This window comes from Miniopterus schreibersii (genome assembly GCF_964146895.1).
Source record: "Miniopterus schreibersii genome assembly, chromosome: 17".
In the NCBI taxonomy this organism is placed as follows: Eukaryota; Metazoa; Chordata; class Mammalia; order Chiroptera; family Miniopteridae; genus Miniopterus; species Miniopterus schreibersii.
The window spans coordinates 4,658,018-4,679,043 of record NC_138117.1 but is presented as its reverse complement, the minus strand read 5'-3'; the positions used below and the strand labels follow the sequence as shown (position 1 = coordinate 4,679,043).

General features: G+C 45.7%; 1 protein-coding gene across 2 annotated transcripts in view; it reads right to left on the bottom strand.

Moving 5' to 3' along the window:
* Positions 1 to 21,026, bottom strand: part of SDC2 (syndecan 2) — a 72,540-nt gene that overhangs the window by 8,823 nt on the left and 42,691 nt on the right. For both annotated transcript variants that reach the window (XM_081116972.1, XM_081116973.1), the window contains exon 2: positions 519 to 630. In XM_081116972.1, the coding sequence (XP_080973098.1) occupies positions 519 to 630 (112 nt within the window). The remainder of the gene's footprint in view (positions 1 to 518; positions 631 to 21,026) is intronic.

Genomic DNA, 21,026 nt, shown 5'->3' with positions numbered 1-21,026 from the left:
GAGGACATCCCTGCCACATTCTCCCTTCTACTTTTGAGCCATACACTAGGAGTAAGGAAATATAACTCTCCTTGGTGTCATCCATAATCTTCATCGTAGGCAGTTTTATAAAACTAGTGCTTGAAGGGTCTACTTAAGGGTGGTTTTCATGACATCACTCCGAAAGCCTTCATAATAAAATGGAAAGCTAATGTTGACAGAATGCTGACTACATGCCAAGCAGCAAACTCTGAGAGCTATAGATGTGTCAACCCCTTTAATCCTCACAACAAGCCTATGGGGTAGGGACCCCCCATTCCACAAATGAAGCTGCGGTTCAGCCAAGTTAAATCCACTCCCAAGATCTCACAGCTCAGGGGATGGAGAGCTAGACTCACGCCCAGGCACTTGGACTCCAAAGAGCATGCTCTTAACCACGGTGCGCCCTGCCTGCCTCCGCGTGTGCGTGTGTGCGCGTGTGTGTGCGCCCGAGAGCAAGCATGGAGCTTGAAGGCGAGCGTGGAGGCAGCCGGCCTTACCCGAGCCTGACGCAGAGGCATAGTCATCGTCGTCGATGGGATACACGCCGGAGGCATCTTCAATGGAGCTGTTGTCAAGGTACATGTCCTTATCCGACGTCAGCGCTGCCCTCTGAGGAAGGAAAGAGAAGGGATTCAGGATGCTGAGGAACTGAGAGATGTGCTTATTTATCCTACTCTTCAGGTTTGCACTGCAGTGACCAGCCCCCCCAGCCCCCGTTCCCCTGAACCCCCATTTCCAGCCCTGCCCTTCCTCGGGACTCCCTGACGACGTGCATGAAGGGCTGAGCACAGACGAATCCTCTAGAAGGAAGGTGGCACGGGGACCTCAGCACCCAGCATGTGCCCATTTTGTCACGTTGCACTAAACCTGGGTTTCGGTGGTCCCTGTGCTAGTTTTAACCCATCGCAGGCATTCACTGTGTCACAGTCACTGTGAGCTCCCTTACTGGGAAAGCCACAAAACACTAAAGTCATTTAGGACTTTCTTGGGGATGTGTACAGAGGTGCGACGGCACTTAGGCTAAACCGTCCCCCAGGGTTCCATCAAGCCCACCGACGTGTGCAGGCCTGGCCATGCTCAGAGCTTTGACCAGGCTCCTCACTGCAGCCAGGAGCTCCCCCGTCACCCAGGCAGTCCAGAGCTTTCTGCCACAGCCCAGATGCAGGAGGATGCCAGGCGTGACACCCTATGAGGAGCAGAGCTAGTGAGGCTCAACTGACCAGGGCGAAAGCCCACTGCCAGCCCTCTTCCAGGGCTCACTGGCTTTGCAGAGCCTTCATGACAAATGCAAATACTCCCCTGCCCCCCCCCAGCACATTCTATTTGTATTGCTAGCACCTGGTAACAGCAAATCACACTCTGACTATGACGGATCCCTCACTAAGTATACCAGTTCCACAGCTCAGCTCTCCAGCAAGTGTTAGTATTAAAATTCAACCGAATCCTGCCAAGAGAGTAACACGCATGAATTGAAGGCAGAGTAGACACAGTTTTTTTTCAAATGGTTTTAGTAACCTGATATTTTACCACCAATGTCTCCTCAAAGCCCAGAAGCAAATAAAGCAGACTCTCAGCTTCGAAACAATATTTGTCTTTGGAAACAGGTAACTTACGCTCATTACTGCCCTATTTTTAAAATTCAAATAGAATGTTTGTTCCTAACAGGAATTATAAAAAAACAAAATGTTTCCCTGACTACGTTGGCTTTCATCAGATTTCCTCTGAAAATAAAACGTTCTGTTCTGTGGCTGGACCTTCCTAGGCCAGCCGGGTCCAGCCCTCCACAACTACCGCTCTCCTCTCGGGTTTCAGCTGCTGGCTGCGGACGCCGAAGTATTTTAAACCCGAGCCCATGATCCCCACCAGGCTCCAGTGCCAACCGACGGGAAAGTATGGGAACCCGCTTATTTGAGCTACCACACCGGCCCCTGCTGAGAACCAAAACCTTCAAGATTGGTTTTCCAGGGGGCTGGCTTGCAGGCATTGAATGACCCCCCTGAGCCATGAGCGTGCTGGAATTTTTCTGCTAGAATGGTCAGAGCTTAACTCTGCGATCTGAGGCCATCCTGCCTTAAACCGGTTTCCAAGGCTATCACCATTCCAGGCTGTAATTCCCAAAGCCTGTGGACCGTGTCAGGAGCCCTGCATTCTGCAGCTCTGCAATCGACTTAAATGACCCCTATTACACTCACAGCCTTGGCCTGCAGGGACTGGACTCGGTTCATCATTAATCCACCCCAGCTCCCTGCAGTCCCAGGGCCTGCAGATAGTAGGTGCTCAGTGAATGCCTCTTGGGCTCCAGTGCTCCCACCTAAAAGCAATTCTCGGGCCTGCTTGGGTTAACCTTTGTTAACTTGATCTGGAGGGCCTCTCCTTTCCCAGACAGCCTCTGACTTCTCCAGTCCTTATATGTTCCCTAGCTATCAACTACTATTTTGGATTTTGTAGCATATGAACAATGAAGACATAAACCGTCACTGTTTATTTAACTGTCACATGTGGATTTCTCTTGCCCCTCAGAGGAGTACGACTCACTGAGGCAGGTCTTCAATGGCCTGTGTCTGCTCCCTGCCCCTCTCAAAGTGACAGGTTCTTAATAAATATTTGTCGACTGAGATTGCCTAAAACACATTAGCCTTTGTCTCAAGGTTTCCGAGTCAACACATGTCACAAGGCCCGCAGGGTTCCTATGGTTAAAAACTCTCCCTTCTAAGCGAGGGTGATCATCTGCCCCATATGTGTTGTACGGCATCCAATTACGTAACTTAGAGCCTTAAGAGTAAGTCAAAGACTCCGTTTACATATTAGCAACTCATTGGATGACTTTCATTTTCCTCTTGGCTCTGTCAAGGAAGTCTGACGTGGCATGGGGAACGCTAAGATATTTAATCCCCGTGTGTAAATTAAATTTCTATTCATCAGGTGACCCAGTTGTCTGGACTGACACATCTGTCAAACTCACAGGCAGATGGGCAAAAACATCTCCCAGAGACTCTGGACACCTCACAGTGCTCACAGTTCAAGTACATAAGTAGCCTGACAAGCCACTGCCTTCCCCATGACCACCGGCTCCTGTCGGGCCAAATTACTACAAGACTCGGGGTGGAGGCTGAGGGCTGTCTGGACAGGCCGACTTGCCCTCGGCTACTCTGGATCTGCAGGGCTCCAGGGTGGTCCAGGGGCTGGCAGGATGTTTAATGGGCTTAAGCGAAGCTAAAAGTATTTGTTCCTCCATCATCCAGGGCAACGCAAATAATCTCACATCAAACCAGCAGTCATCTCCTGCTCCGAACAGCTCTCATGCTTCCAGCTGCCAGCGTGGAAGTCTGTTATTTAGAAAGCAGAGGACCTTCTGGAAAGTCACACTGCTTTATCTAGAATCAGGGCTGGGGAACCTTTTTTTTTTTTTTTTGCCAAGGGCCATTTGGATATTTATAACATCATTTGAGGGCCATACAAAATTATCAACTTAAAAATTAGCTATGAAATAAGCTCCTAGATTTATTGAATTTCGAGTCCCGCCTACAGCTGCCTTGGCAGGAACAGACCAAATGATTTTGTGGGCCGAATATCCCACGTTCCCCGCCCCTGTAAACTAGATGAATAATGCCCTCTAAATGCCCTAAACTAGTGCAAACAATAAGATCATTAACGCTCTAAGCAGTAGGTGTTAAATCACTTCGTGTTGTAAACTTAGGTGAGTAACAGAGTCAGACAATGGAAAACCTAACTATTCATGATCACCACCCACCCCCTGGACCCCACATTCAGAAAATCAGCCTCTGGACACAACAGTAAGATATTCAGGTTGCCTGGTATTACATTCTGCATCACATCACAGAAAACAACACCCAGATTCTGCCTCTTGGTTTTAGGATAAAGGCACAACCAGTCCTAATGTAGATTCAAATGTATCCTAAATTTTATGGGGATTACAGAGTGCCAAACTGGCTGAAACCTTAGCTCATCCTTCTGGAGGTGACTCAGTAAATTATTTTATTACTAGCTAACACATGTATTAAATGAAATAATTTCCCCCATACCATCGCTCAAAGATGACAGACTTGCCCTGAAGATGAACTTGCCAATTCTGGCCTCGGTACAGCCCCAAAGGAACATATGGCCTTAGAGTGTGACTAGACATTACAGGCATCAAATCATCTATTTTCTTCAAAAGTAGAGAGAGAACATCATAGAGGCAAATTAGCTAACCAACTATCATCCAGTCTAGTTAGTGGCCAAAACGGAGCCCCAAACTTTGGTTACCTTACTCTGGGCTCTTTCTGTTGCACTGATGACCCAGAACATGAAGTCATTGGAGCTATTCGGCCTGGGGTTCAGAAGGATTAGCTCTAGCTGTCAGCTGTTTATGTGCCAGGCATCTTGAGCTAAGTGTGTTTTATAAGCACTGTCGCATTTAATGCTCTCAACAATCTCCCCTGCAGACCAAGGGGACCTATAGCTCAGACGGAGCGGGGACTCCAGCCCACGCGAACGTCAACGTGTGAACTCGATGAGAGGGTTGGCCGTGTGCAGCAAGTGCCATTCACTCATTTTTAGTAATACCTTCCCTCTACCAGGTGTCCCTTCTTAATGAAAAATGTAATAGAAAGAACCTTATGTTTATTATTAGAAAAGACATACTGCTGTTCTTGAATACACGAGATATGACTGCTATGTAGGTTTATAAGCAAATATTGTTGTATTTACAAACACTTATTTTAAGGGTTTGTTTACAAACAACTACCTGGAACCTAATCACGTATCAGGCTTACTCTACCATCCTGATTATAATGTAAGACACACAAAAGCCAAGGTCAAAGATGAGGTTACACGTGAAAGAAAATGCTTAAATCCCTACCTAAGAAAGGTCTTTAGCTCAGAACTGCTTCAAACATCTACACTGGGTTCTTAAATTACACAGAAAGCTAGGTCTTTTCCTTTGAGAAACACTGCCACACACCTTCCTTCCATAGAGTGGGGTGTGAATTTAAATTTTTTACTGGTGCATATCAGGAAAATAAACCCAATTCTGAAAAAAAAAAAAAAAAAAAAATCAGGTTCTAGAAAGGTAGAATCACGTTTGGGTGTGACGTGTGAGGCCAAAGAATGACTGGGCTGCTCATAAAAATGTAAAATCAAATTAAAAAAAAAAAAGTCCAATCGCAGGCAACTGGGGAGAAATACGACTGCTTCCATGAACAGTTTAAAACCAACCAAGGCTGGGCAGATGACAGAATTCCTATGGCATCTATTATATGCCTTCAAGTGTGAACCAATGGTTTGGAACTCGGAACCAGGGTTGGATTTTCCCAGTCGACGCCTCCTGCCTCTTTCTCATCACTTGGAAAGCACATTTCTGGAAGAGGTCCCAGGACTGGGGCCAGGTGTAAGGTTTTCTGCGTCCGCACCAGGCGATGGGAAAGGCTCGACAAGAGCTCGGAGGGCACATTCTTCTAAAAGGCTGAACCTACCTGTTAAACCATTAGGTGAAAAGAAATAACCACACTTTTTATAGAAGTTACCTGGTTACCTCACACCTGGGAAAACTAAACCAATGCTCTCTTCCTTGGTATCTTTAAAAGAGGCACCTGGAATTCAGCCTCCTAACCAAGCGTGAGGAGGGTGACACAGCCTTAGAAGAAACAGCCAACTCGTTAGAACGCCTCCAATGAGCCAGGCACAGCGCTGCTCTTTGGAGAACCTTTAAATGGCTGAGAGGCATTTTAAAAAACACTGAGCTAGTGTACTTAACTGTAGAAATTTTCCTCTTTGTCAAGAAAACACACACAAAACTCAATGTGGTTCAAAGCAGCTAGATTTCCTAGCCAACAAAGCTCAAGTAAAATCTTTCTTTAATAAAATGCTCAGCACAATCATCAGCATGTTAACAAAAACAACACAAAAATCTTGCCAAAGGATCCCTCGGCTCATCTAATTATGTGTTTATGATTAAACAGGATCAATATTATTCTCAGAAAAGGTGCCTCACTATATGTATGTTGGTGTAGCTGGTGCTTCAAAATTATTTTTCTTCCTATGAAGTTTGTCTATTGAGTCTCCAGAACTGTAACTGGGCTCAGTAAGTGGTTTGCCTGGTAAATGTAAGAGCATCTCAGTTACGATGATCCAGGAGATAGTGGATGCTTACTTAACTGACTGCTGCACCCCTCCCCTCCCCTCAAGCATCAGGACACACACAACAGGCAGGATCCAGGCCCCCCAGTTCCATTCCTCTTTCATCCGGAACTGGGTACCAAGGAACAGCCCTAATCACAGATGCTCATTGATAATGTGCTCATCTACCAATAATCCCATCACTGGCATAGCACCTACCAACTCCTGAGATCCAAACCCCACTTTCTACAAGCCACCATTCCATGAAGTTCTAAGAACCCTTCCCTAAATAAACCGAGCAGAAAGAAATCAAAACTTGGCACCCAAAATCTTGGCAAACCCTGTACTTTGGAACCTAGAGAAATAACAGAGACATCTAATTAAAAGGAAAATGTCTCCCCTGGAGGGAATTTTCAGTTTATGTCCTTCTGAAAGTTTTGAAATGTTTCAATTATAAAATGCAATCTATAGGTTGAATATTAAATAAAAACCAGTCTTCTCCCTCTGCAATAAGAAAGTCAGCTGGGCGCAGCCAGCGTGGCTCAGCGGTTGGGCATCGACCTAGGATCCAGGCAACTGCAGTTCGATTCCCGGTCGGGCACAGGCCCGGGTTGTGGGCTCGATCCCTAGTCAGGGGCGTGCAGGAGGCAGCCGATCAATGACAACTCTCTCATCATTAATGTTTCTCTCTCTCTCTTCCTTTCCTTTCCTCTCTCTGAAATCAATAAAGGCGTATATACTTTTTTAAAGTCAACTGGGAGGGGGTGGGGGTGGGGGTCAGATTTCTGATCCAGGCAGAGAAGGGACGCGACCTTTGTCTTGAATTAAACTTGTTGGCCACAGAAGCAGGGTCCTCTGAGCCAGGCTACAAGGAAGCAACGCCTGGGACTTCAAGTGGGACTATGTTGAATATGTATGACACACGAAAGGAAAATGCTCATTACTGACAGATGTGCTCCCGGCCCTACTTTCTTCCTTTTTTGGAATATCAAACAGAGGAAGGAGTCTGTAGCCATGTTATTATAAGCAACGCTGCCTCTCCACCACTCAAACTAGAATATTCCAGTATTTATTTTGTCCATATGACCACAGTTTAGACTGGAGTAAAAATAGAAGCCGTGTGAGTCTAACCTGAAAAGTCCCAAGTGCCGGGGAGGGTCAGTATTAATATATTCTAACTGAAATAACGAGATTCTGCTTCCTCGTGGAGTTTGGCAGGAGAGGAGGGAAAAAAGCGATTTGGAATTTATTTCTAGTTCAGAAGTGTTTTGTAAAAACTACCATAATGGAACAGACTCCAAGGCAAGCAAGCATAGGACGCCAACGGGCTCTGGCTTAGACTTAATAATTCACTCTAAAGGTTTTTCAACTGCTATCATTTTAGGCCCCAAGGCACAGCCACCTATATTCTACCCCCTGTGTGGGGGCTGACAGATGCCACAGGAAGCCTATGGGACTGGGAAAATGGAAAAGACCTGAGGTCCCAAGGGCAGACCTTGCCTCCCAGCCTCCAGGTGCTGCAGAGAAAGGACCTGCGCCCCACAGCAGCTGATAAATGGCATCTGAGCCTGTACGGCAGAGGCCTAAGCTAGCACTGAGGCTGCATGTCAATCCGAATGTGCACACTGTCCTACTGGCCCGTAAAGAGAAGCCCGGACTATGTAAAAGGCGCCAACTAACAGAAATCGGCAAAACTCTTTGGGAAGCCCTCTGGCAATGTGTTTTAAGAAAACCTAAAATCTTCTAAGCCATCTTTAGTTCAACTCGCAGGAATTATCCTAAGGAAATATTCTAAAAACAAGAAAAGTTGGGGTGTTTATTACTGCAATAAACTAAAATCACTGAGTGTGTCATATCTCAATTTGAAAAAAAAAGAAGATCCCTGAGACAACCTGAAGGCCAGCTACAGAGGGTTACATACAAGACACATGAATTTTCTCAACAGTCATTAGAAATCATACGCCACAGAGCAACAACAAAAAATGTTTAGACTACACATTAAATTTAAAAAGCATATGTAGCTTTAACATTTCCTATATTACAGCTCTGTTAAAATTCCATATCCATTTGACCAAGTGCTGAAATGGGAGAGAATAAGGGCAAGGTAGGCTTGGGGGTGCTTTCTTTCCTAACTGATACTACTGTTCACACACACACACACACCCCACACCCCCCACACATATGGTGCTAAATGTACAGGACGCACAAGACCAATGAGTCACGGTCACAAATGACCAAGGACCAGCCTCCAATCAGCAGAAATGACTTCTGAAAACTTAATTATTTAACAGTAAATACATTCAAACAAAGATACGTGCATTATACATTAAAAACAAAAATCTAACAACAGCGTCATACAGGTGTATAAGTGACAAGCATAAAAAATCTCCACACTTCGGGAGAGTGCCACTCGGAAGTCATGAAGACAAAGGTCCCGTAAAATGAATAATCGCCAAGATTCTCGGTTCTAAAATGCCCTGAGTCTAGTTACCCATCTCGGTAGATGCTCTTTCCTCCTGGGTTCCGTAGAGCAAGGAGGCCACTCCATGTCACCGAGGGGCTGCCCGTTTCCCAGGGAGTCACTCCCTTCCCGCTTCACCCCCCGCAGACGGCCCACCCGCTCCTGGGTTTCAGGGCGCTTCTGCCACACTCGGCTCCTGTGTGTGCAAGCGGAGCCTCTCGTTCTCCTTTCGCCAATTCCAGGAGACCTTTGGGTCAACCCAGCGACTACCCAACCTCGCAGGGCTTTTTCAAAGATGACATTTGCAGCTGGAAAGAAGCAAAGCTAAGCAGAAAGGGACACATCAAAGGCGATGAGTCCACTGACTTCAAAACAGGAGTCGAGCTCTTCCGAGCTTTTAATACTCAAAGTGAAGTCACAGTGGGGTTGTACCGTGTGCCCGAAAGATTATTCACGTTCTGCTATCTACTGGGAAAAACACCCTGACTCAGCCCAAGACTCACGGCCCTAGGCCCCAGATTTCTTTTCCCTGTATTACAAAAGGAACTGTTCTTGACCAAACTTTTTAACCAAGTAAAATAAACAATGAAGGCAGGGCAGCTTTGAAAGAAATGGCCTCCTTGATGGAGGAACCAGGAAAGGATTTAGGGGTATTTAGAGTCCATTATGAAATCCATCACGGACCCTGCATGACACTCCCCAAGAAACGGGAGGCTCCCCCAGGCCGCAGTGTGACCCTGGAGGCAGGAGCGTGAGCTCCCAGCCAAGGGGAGTGTGTGCAGTCCCAGGGCCGGTGCCGTCTCTAAGCAAATGCATTCTAGAATGCGCTTGAAGATAGCACTGATGGTCTTGCCAAATGAAGAAGAAAGGACACTTGTGGACAGTAATATTTTTTTCCACCCACAATAAATACTGTATTGGCTGTGCAAACCGACCTATAGCCAAAGCCTTCAAAACTGCAAAATGTACCCTAATCCACCTCAACGCTGCCTTCGGTCTTTCTGATCTACCTCCATCAGGATCTCCGCCTCATCCTGCTGATGGCACCAGGCTCTTATTCCAACGACCTGAGGGTGTGAAGGACCAGGACCAAGAGAACCCTTTGCAAGGTGGTAAAGTAACACGCGGAACGGCAAAGTAATGCTTAAAAAGCGCTTTAGAGAATACATTTTAAAAGGGCATATCATTATTTTTTGCTCCCAAGTTAGGCAATCAATCATGGTAGTTCAGCGACAGTTAAGCCTCAGTTGAAACACACACTCAAAAGCACCATTTGATAAGAGACACGGCATTTAGTTTTCCAAAACTATGGGACATAAAGAAAAGCAAATAGTTCTGAGCCAAAAACACACCCGACCACCTGAAGGAATTGGTTTTATACTCCAGGGGAGTCCAGTAATAAAAGCACCTTCCCAGCTGACCCCCCGAGGTCTGCAGCAAGACACACGTAAGGCCTCTGGGCCGGGTCGCAGCCAAGGGCACCAAACGAAACTGACGGCGAGAAACCGAACAGCATTTTCTAAAAGCTCCCCGATCCCCAGGACCTTCCACTCTTCGCCGATGAACGGAGCAGCCTATTCCTGCAATGCCTTCTGCGAAGCCCCCCTTTTAGGATGAAAGCCACCTGGGCTCCCTGTTAAATTCTCCTTTCCCAGACAGCACAGTGTCATACTGAGAATAAAAAACCCTGGGAGCCCAGTCGCATTAACGGCCTCTCCCTCGGGCCCTGTCACTTGCTTTTCGAGACAGGACCTGTTTCTAATAGAGTTAACTGCTCCAGACACCCCCGCCTCCAGACAGCGCCTCTGCCCGCAGTCAAGGTTGTTGTTCAATTGGTACAGGATCAGCGCGCAGCCTGAGAAGAGCCCGGCCACGTTCCCCCGTGTGAGATGCCCGTGAAGACACGTCCTCGCCTCACGGGCCTCAGGATGTGAGGCTGGCAGCTGTGAGGTTCCACGTCCCGTCACTTCCACTGAACACACCTGCCTAAGGCCAGGCTCTGGAACAAAGGCCTCCTTCCAGGCTCTCTTCCTGCAGCCCAGCCTTCTGCCCAACAACCTGCTCGGCCCCCCTGCCTCGGAGGCTGACCGGCTGCAGCTGCCCGGGGACCCCTCAGGCATGTGAGCCAGCAGCTCCCCTCCTAGCCTTTCCCCGGCCTCGCTGCCCTGGCCCACCCGTGACAGCCACAATCCCTCCTCGTGGCCACATTGCAGCACAGCCCCCATGGAAACCCATTTGGAGCTGCTGAAGCTCAGACCAAAGAATAATGTTTTTAATACAGATTCTCCTCTTAAAATCCTTTACGAAAGCAGCTGTAATCCATCGTGGTGGGGGGGCTCTGTAAAGAGCTGCCACTTGGAAATCACTAATATCGATTCTTTTCCCGCTCATGGCTTTTAAGGAAACAATCCCTTGCTAAGAAACCATAATCCATTTCTCTCAACTTCGCTAACATGAAACAGTATCTAAATTAAAATGTATGCTTCAAATTAAATGAAAACCATATCAGATATAAGAAATCCATCTGTTATCCTGCCTTTCATTCAAGGGACATGTTTGCTTTTAAAAGGAAAGTCAGTTGAACAAATGCAATAATTATTAAATACTGATTAAACCTCAGCAGCTCTTGTAAGGGTTGTTTAGCAGGTGACACTGGTTGAAAGATTAAAGGGAAATCTGTCTTCATCTGCAAGATAATATACTATTTTCCCTGTGCCTATTCTTAGAGAAAACTATCAACTCTAAGCCTGTATTTATAGACAGTCATGATTCCAAGTGGTCACATCCTGACTGAACTTCCAAATACCAGAATAGTTTAAGTCTTTTCACAGGAATTAGAATAGATGTATTATTCTGTCAAACTCGCCTTTCCACATTAGGCCTCTTGGAAACGCAAGCATTTCAAAAGGCAAAAAGTCAACACTTAAAGCTACAATGGGCATACAGTGCAACCTGGCATTTTTATTTAAAAATTATATTAAAAACTCTCACCAGCATCAAGAGCCAATTTCCAGATAAGACATTAAGGAAAAGCACAATTCCATGTGATGTCTGTTATCTGCACTTCTGTTTAGAAAAAAACACATCGAAGACTTTATGAAAATGCCGGACATAAAATGCAGGCAGAACTGAAATCCAAGGAGACTGACAGCCCATAATACTGTGTGTCAGCGTGGCACTTACCACGTGAAGGAAACTCGATCTGATCAAATCCAAAGAGCTGGCAAAAAAGGGGAAAAGAAAAACAAGAAAACGTAACTGCCATTCACTTTGTTCCGAAATAAGAGTAATTTCAGTTTCAAGGCAAATATCTGACAATCACTCAGGTGTCACGTTCCTGGCCTCCTACAAGCTCGGGAGTTTACTGAAGGGCTGGGTATACAATTTACCAATTTATTAGTTGAGAAATTTAACTCCCTCTCCACACCCACCCCAACCCCTCAAATTAGAGAAGGCCTCTGTTTTTTCACCAAGCTAAACAAGCCAGAGCTCAGAGCTCTGTAAAACCCCTTAACACCGGCTGATCAAGGGCCTAACCCTTTGTGGAGCCCCACCTCCTGGGGCTGTCACATAAGGAGGATTCCACAGCTTCCCTGGCCCGGGCAACCTTTTTATCCCCAGCAAGCTATTTTAAGCAACTTTTCTCCAGCAAACCAATCTCTGGCCTTCCTCTCTGCCATTGTAAAATTGTCACAGCACAAAACAGTCAAGCATTGAAACCGAAATCAGCCTGGTCAACTAATTTCAATTCCATCCTTCTGTTTGAATGATCCAGATCAAGCCTGTCCGGTAACATTTACTATGACAACAGAAGTGTTTCTTAGGTGTCTTGTCCAAAACGGTAGCCACCAGCCACACAGGGCTATTGAGCAGCTGAAGTGTGGTTAATGCAACAGATGCACTGATTTTTTTAAATTTTACTTACTTTTAATCCATTTAAATTCTAACGGCTTCATGTGGCTGGTGGCTACAGTGTTAGACGGAGCAGCTCTAGAGGAAATTTTTAAACTGCTGTTGGAGGCCTAGATCAGAGCCACCGACTGCTGTTGGGCTACACCACTGCAGGGCTAAACGCTCTCTCCTTAAACAATACTTCCCATTAGCAGAAATCGGTGCCTAACAACATAATTGCCTTTTCCATCAACTCTCCCTCAGCACTATACACCTGCCTAAAATTCAGGATTCAATCCAACTAGGTCCTTCAATAACTATTTCTCAAACACCTACTATGTGCCGAAATGTTCTATCATTTGCTTAAACATAAAACAGCAAGACTTGTGAGTGAATAATCAATATGTGGCACAGTGTAATATTATTCTGGGACAAAATGGAATGAGCTATCAAGCCACCAAAAGACATGGAGGAGCCTTAAATGCATATCGCTAAGTGAAGAAAAAGTCTGCACAGGCTACATAATACATGGTTTCAACTATAGGACATTCTGGAAAAGGCAAAACTATGGAGCCAGTAAAAAGATCCATGGTTGCCAAGGGCTCAGGGGGTAACGGAGGAGGGGTGAAAAGGTAAATGACGGGGATTTTTTTGGACAATGAAACTATCCTGTATGAAACCGTAACAATACATGACATTATGCATTTGTCAAAGCCCATGGAACTGTACAACGCAAAATGTGAACCTTAATGCAAACTGTGAACTACAGCTAATAAGAGTGTACTGATATTGGTTCATTAATTGCAATATTCACAAAGGTACATGATAATATGAATGCACACAATAAGGGAAGTGGGGAGGAGTACATAGAACTCTAGGCACTATCTGTTCAATTATCCTATAAATCTGAAAGTGTACCAAATAATAATAAAGTCTATTGTATCATGAGGCCCCTATGCCTGGAAAACTCCTGAGGCCCGCCCAAATATTCTGCCCTGAGCTGTGCTCTGTGCTAGAGCGACACCAGGTTTTGGGAAACCAGCACACAAGAGATGGTTCCTAGCTGCTAACAGTGTGTGCACCTGGCTGCCTCAGCCAGTGGCATCTGACTCAAGTAGCTTTACCAAATTAATAAGCCTTCATGGATTTCTAAAATTGGTAAGCGGCCCATTCACAGGGGTGATGGGGGTTATGAATTCTCATTCATTCATTCATTCATTCATTCATTCATTCATTCATTCCTGCGTCCACTGCTGCATCAAGCAAGGAAGGAAACTGTCCACAGTAGACAGGCGAGTGCAGTCTTCTCCTGGGGAAGGAGCTCATGTGTCTAATGTGTGAAGTGAAGGGCAGCCCCACGGTTCCTCCACAGAGAGGTCATGATCACTGGATGCATTAATAAATTGCTGGGGATAAAAACTCTAGTGTGTTGCAGTTTAAATGAAAAAACTAAAAAAAGACATTCTTGGAATAACAGCGGAAATCTGAAAATAGACTGCATGTTAGAAAATATTGTAGAATCATCATTAACTTTCTAATACAAGATAGTGTCCTTGTGTATAGGGAATGAATGCCGAAGTGTTCGGGAGGGAAGTCTGCTGATGACCAAAATTTACTCTCAACAGTACAACCCCCAGAATCTATATATAAGAGAGAAGAAAGCCAATGGTAGAATACTACCAATTACTGAACGTAGGTGGGAGAGGCTGTCTTACCTGACATGGCGACAAGAGCCGACCATGTATATATATGTGTGGCTTTAACGGAATTCATATATGTATTCAAAAGGCTAAAGAAACAGAACTGGAGGTAAAACTTACAGGCTGTGCATGGCTCAGATATTGCCATCAGGAAAACAAAACTTTGCCCCCTTGAGCACGGGAGTCATGGGAAGGTTATTAAACAGCTGTGTCCGGAGAATGGCACTCAGAACTTTACTCCTATCTCCACCCTCCCTGACTCCTTAATTTAATTAAATGAGGAGTAAGTAATAGCACCAAATCCTAAATTATTAATGTACTGTATATGAACGTATTAAGAGGGCAACTAGAAAATTCAAGCTGTAAGCTTATGATCTGTGTGTTTTTCCGACTGTGTCCTACTTTAGCAAAAGGCCTATTAAAACACATGTAAAGAGCGACCTCACTTTAGAGAAGGAAGCCTTGTCGCTGGTGCCAGCACTCTCCTTATTACAGGTCTGCATTTACAAGCTGCACAGCAGGTGGATCCTGTAGCTCTTTTCCAGGCACACCTGTCAGAGATGCCAATGCTCAAACCGTAGCAGGCTTTGCCTCGTAGGGAAGCACCGCAAATAACCCCCCACTTTTCATGAGAAGGGCTTAGATCTCGAGTTGTTTAGAACATACATGCAGTGGAATACTTTGTTCATGCTTCTGTGTCTTCCAAAGAAGTACAGCAGAACATGAAGATGGGAGGCGTTAAACGTCTTTCTCACAGACAACAGCCCAAGACTAGACGGGTGCCCAAAGCCTTCCACGCAGAGCTGGCAGATGCCGATGCACACAGGTGTGATCTGGTCACAACAGTGCAAGACGCCACAGCCTCGAGCAGAGCGGGCCTGGCTTTGTTGCTCCTCAGCCAGTGGAGAGTTGGCACCTGGTAACCACAGACAACCGCTCTTAGCTGGTGGTTGCTTGTGGGGAAGAACTGTTGTTTCTGCAGGTTTCTGACTTGGTCCCCAGAGTGAGGGGCGGAGCCCTACGCTGACTCGGGGACATGGGAGAGGCAGGGGTGGGCTCAGACAGGCTGTGCTGTCACGAGTTTGAAGCACGAACCAGCGGGACTAAGATCGGAAGTGATACGCGGCAGGTCATCGCTTCTCCACTTAGGCTCAGTGACTGGGTTTGCATGGTTGTGTCGGCCACTCGTGGGGGTGTCAGGCCACAGGACAGCTGGGAGGTTAGTAGAGGGAACCCAGAGAGCGTGGCAAGAGGAAGGCCCAATACGAACGATCGATCACACTTGTGTAGGTGCGTCTGCTCTTTCAGGCAGGTCAAGTGCCCTGTTAAAAAAGGGACTGGCTGCTCCTCGCACTCAAGCCACCTCCAGGGAGGTCACACAGCTTGGTGAGTCTGTCACAACTAAGCCGGGTGTTCACAATCACCTCGCAAGAACAAAACCAAACAGATGAAGGAAGCCGATCAGGACTGAAAAATAAATGAACAAAGGACCTGAAACTATGCCTAAACCTAACTCCACGTCCACATAAACCTACCAAAATAGGAGTCCCTCGTGGGTTTAGGAAGTGTGGAATTAATTACTTAATGACATATATTAGTTGACCATCTGACAGTAAACACAGATGCTACAAGAGTAACCCCACAGACATGGATCGCGATATGTGCAGAGCTGAGAAATCTGGACAAAGTGTGCGAGACATTTCTGGTCTGTGGCTCAGGCATCAGAAATTACAAATAGGGCAGAACACGCCTCTATTGTTTTTAGGCGAGTAGCTTAAACGGCACCGAGGCTACCAGGAAACGTCTAATCATTCCGGGGGAGCACAAGTCACCTGTGTTTCTACCAACACAGAAACCGTCCCATACGCGTCCACTGAGTGAATTCACTTTTCCGCCCGTTTCCCGGCAGCCTGAGAGACGGTCCTAGGCCTGAGCGGTCCCTGAGCTCCTGGCCTCGGCAGACACACGCTCCGTCTACAGTTCACGCCCTACAGACCTGCAGGTACGAGAGGAGGTGGCAGGAGCTCAACCTCTGCGGCCTCTGGTCCCACCTTTGAACCAAGAGCTCCAGCCAAGAGTCCCGCCCCCGGGTGTTCCACGAGGCAAGTCGTGGGACCTCTCTGACCCACAGACGTCACTCCTGCAGCCGCCTTGCGTGTGCAGCTGACACCGACAGTGTCAGGGCCCCGCACCGAGGGCTAAGACGACCATTTTAGCAGCTGGACAGCTGTTTTAGTACCTCGGACAGGTTCTGTCTATGTGTTAAAGGTAGATTATAAAACATCCACGCAAGCTGCACCTCCTTTGTTTAGACCAGCTCCTGGAGTTGGCGAACAATCTGATTCGTTACAGTTCACATTTCGTTTTCCACCCCCACAGGCCGTGCTCTTTCCCCACAAGCTGTGCCAAGAGTAATTAGAAACTTCTGAGGAAGAGAGGAAAACCCACAGACGGGGGTTTGCCTGGCTCCCGCCTCGCGCACCTTTGTAAGACAAAGCAAAGCAAACTGAGCCAGCGCGCCTTTCGGTGTATTGATTCTAAAACATAAAATAAGCTTTACCGGCGTATCAGAAAAAGAGCCGGTAATTATTCCTCTCAAGTATGAACTTTCCAGCGTGCGGCCGGCCTGGGTTCAAATGGCAGCAACACTGTACAGGAGTTTCTTCTTCTAAAAGGTGAGGACTGTGTGACTACTTCCTACGGTGGTTATAATGACCACCTGCCATAAGTGCCTAACAGCGCCTGGCACATAGTAGGTACTCAACAGATGTTACTTTCACGTCGCTCCTCAGAATACAGGTGGGTGGTGAGGCTTTTATGGTAAAATAACAGGAAAAATATCTATGACAACTAAATTATTCTTGTGAACGCTCCGTGAGATTAAAGATATAAGCACATGCCAAAACGTGGGACTTATTTAATAAAAAGACACCATTTTCTCTTCAAACTGAAACTGAGAAATGAGCATCCTTCCGTATCTTTCTGCTACCAGTTTTCTTCATGTGAGGCTGTGCTGACATTTGATAGAGGCCGTTATAGCCATGAGGTCTTATTAATGAATTTCCACTTATGTAAACTTTAGAAAAATAAAGATATACTTGAACAACCACACAGAAACATATAGAGACGCACATACACCCTCTCTCTCAGTAGAAATGTTTACAAGGGGATTAAAGTATGAAAATAATGTCTATGCTAGGTCACAATCATTAAAAAAAAAAAAAAAAAGACTACCAATCTCAGGGAAACTAAGAACAAAGATATTTTTTGGCATGGTATGTATACTTGTTAGTTGTATTTCACATAAAATTAACAAGTCTGATAGTTAATAGAAGAGCTTCTTAAGGCATGTAAAATATGACCAATTAAAACCTGTTATGATTCACATTTCTTTTCCTTCCAGAAACGTTGTGAGTAGAATGCTTTGAAACCCTTCTACAATATTCCTCATCATTCTACTGAATTAGCTGTAGCCTCTGCTTCCAAAGCTATAATATCCTGAATGGTTTATAAGTCCATAGCATTAGAATGAATTAAATGTTCTTAAAGAATCAAGAAATAGTTAAAGGTTGTGAGGGAATTTAAGTGTTTAAGTTCATTAATTTATCAAAGTCACCTCCACTGTTCTTACACAAAATGTGTTTTTAAATTAAAATTCCACATTTAAGAGAAGCATCTAGAAGCCCACAATAAAGTCAGCCAAGATAATATAACCACGATAAAACACCAGACATTTCACTTTGTTGCTTTATGTCTGAGACACACTTTCACATTCACTGAACCCCTGTGAGATAGACCAGGCAGTGGGCACCATCGACATCGAAAAGGGTGTGAGACTAGAGTCCTACCTATAGGAAATTAAAAAAACAACTTATAAGATGAACCACAGAAAACAATCCAGAGTCTCGAGGCATTTCCTTGGAAAGTTTTTATTTCAGGCTAGGTAATGAAAAGTCCAGAGGTGTGTAAGGGAAACATCTTAGGTACATGCACCGATTCGAAAGCACTCTTCAGGTTTTCCCTGTAGGATCCGTCACAAAAGAAGCCACTGAATCAGAGGGCATTTCCCTCTCTGCGTGAGGCTAGGCCCCATTCAACCGACAAATGCAGCTCTACGTCCAAGGTCTGCAGTCAAGACCAGCAGAAAAGAACCGTAACAAGGAGAGAAGTGAAAACGCTTCTGTTAAGTGCTGATTACCTTCTAAGAGCTCCAAATGCCCTATTCAAACTGCATCCACCCTTGGACATACTCTTGCAAAGGTAAAAGCCCTAAAGTACCCCTAACAGGCTACAGGCCACAGCGACTCCCCACCCCTCCTTCCCTACCCCCACTGGTGGTCCTGGTGGTTTACACTCCCATTTAGAATAGAGCAAGGACATGATCCCTACATTTCAGAACAAGACTAAAATGTAAAACTGTCTCACCAGGACAACTGGGTACACCGGAGTCATTACCAGAGTGTAATTACCCAGCCAACAAGCTCCAAGCCTATGCCTAGGCCTGGTAACAGAAGATACAGCCAGCATGCTGGCACTGCTTAGCTGAACTGCTTTTAGAACACAGGCCTGTAGTTTGGTAATTGGTAGTTGACTGTCGGTAGGCCCTGTTGTTCCGTAATGACAGAGTGTGGACACTGGTGGCTCACGCGTAAATATGGCAAGGGTCCCTATCCAATATGTAGCGGGGAAAGAGAAGAATAAGCCACAATTCAACAGTGCTTTTCAGGCAAAGGGCCTGTCAGCTGGCAAAGAGCTTTGTGTGTTTTTTAAGTTCAAAACATAACTGTGCATAAGCTCCAATGCACAGATCTGAATAAATGACAGCCTCCTTAAGAATTAAATTTATGCCCAGCTGGCATCGACCTAGGAACCAGGAGGTCATGGTTCGATTCCCAGTCAGGGCACATGCCGGGGTTGCAGGTCGATTCCCAGCGGGGGGCGTGCAGGAGGCAGCCAATCAATGACTCTCATCATTGATGTTTCTATCTCTCTCTCTCTCTCTCCCTCTCCCTTCCTCTCTCTGAAATCAGTAAAAACATAAAAACAATTAAATTAATCTTTTCATCCAAATATATTAAATATGGACTGTGATGCTTCCATCTCAGCTTTGAAATTTGCTTAGAACAGTTCTCAAGGTGCAAGGTGGGGCTCCTGCACCACCAGGATCACCAGATACTTAGGAATGTAAGTTCTCAGCACCCAGACCTACTGAAGCAGAAACTCTGGGGGCAGGCGGGGCCCATTACTCTGTGCTGTAACCAGCCTTCCAGGCGGGTCTGACACATGCTCAAGTGTGAGGACCACTGGCTTAGAAGTCTGAGAACAAAGACATAAAAGTAAAAAAGTAGAAGGTATTTTAGGAAAGGGGGTACAAGATGAACACTCAATTTAGTTGGGTAGGAAAAATCATGAAGGAAAATGCCGAAATAATGTGAAAGTTGGGTAATAAAGACCACAAATTTTAAAGCATTGAGTGCTAGCTTAGGAAGCCCAAACTCTAACTAGAAATTGTGAGCTCTTGAAAATTTGGGGAGCAGGAAGTGAGATCCTTAGAAGGGTGCGTTAGGAAGCGTTCGGAAGAGTTGCCGGAAGGCTGTCGGGAAGGCTAACCTAGAGCAAGGTCACGGAATGTGGACAAGGGAGAGATTCCTAAGGTCTCGGAACTTGGGAACGTCAACCAGACTTGGCAGTAGACGCATCTCACAAACACCACTTAGAGAAACAGCAACAGAAAAGGTTAAGTTTGAGAAGATACTGGCCGATGTTGCTTCAACTCATTCATTCAATAAATAAATACTTCAGAGAAGCAACTAGGCATCAGGAATTTAGTCACAGAACCCTAAGCCAGTCTCAGGGGCTGAAAGTCAGAAATTCTTTGTCGTTATGTTTACTTTGAAAAGATTTCCTCCCTCCATGTCAAGGATGTAATTGAAGACAACCCAACACAAGTGCCGAAACAGGCAGCACAGCACACCTACCAATAAAGGCCGTCAGCTGCTGGCCCCAAAACCACCAGCCAGCGCTTTTGCTTGGGCCTTGCTCCTGGCTACCCAAAGCTTGAGCCAGAATCACAAATCCCTTTCTCCTCCCCAAGACCCATGGCAAATCCAACTATTTTCCTCTCACCCGCCCCCCTCCACCCACCAGAGGAGAGCGTGTCTGAACCCTAGCAAACCATTTCTAAACGACACACAGCTCTACCCGGCACTTATAATCTCCCCACTGCCAAGAACAGAATGGATCCTTCTCTCAGACGGGTTTCAGGCAATTAGAACTGCTCCAGCTACTCATGCATACCAATTATGGGCTTTGTTTACAAAGTACACTAAATGTAGACATGGTTTAGACACGCCCTGACATCTATCCTCAGGATCAGTTGAATGTGCTGGCGTTCCTCCTGTACTTATGTGTCTTCATTTAAAAAAATCCCAGCCTGGTAATCTAGGACCTCCCCACCACAGCTATGGTGTTCCTGGGCTGGCTTGAGGCAAGGACCAGTGAGATAAAAATATTGTCCAGCAAAAAAATGGCACCATTCTCACATACGCACCAACCACCAGACACATGGCAAAATATTTCACTGATACAACCCTAAAGTAGGTGTGTGCAGGGTTAGGGGTGGTAGTGTAATTTCCATGTTTCGTTTCCTCTTTTAAACAAAAATTTCTTACTAAATATGGTTTGTAAGTAGTTATCTTCTCAAATTATCAGCCCCAAAGAGGGGAAGATAATGGCAGGAAATCTGAAATAATATTAACAAAAATAATCCAAACCACAGACTTCGTAGTTCAACTCTGACTTCTAAGTATGTCACTTAATCACACATGAAGATGTGT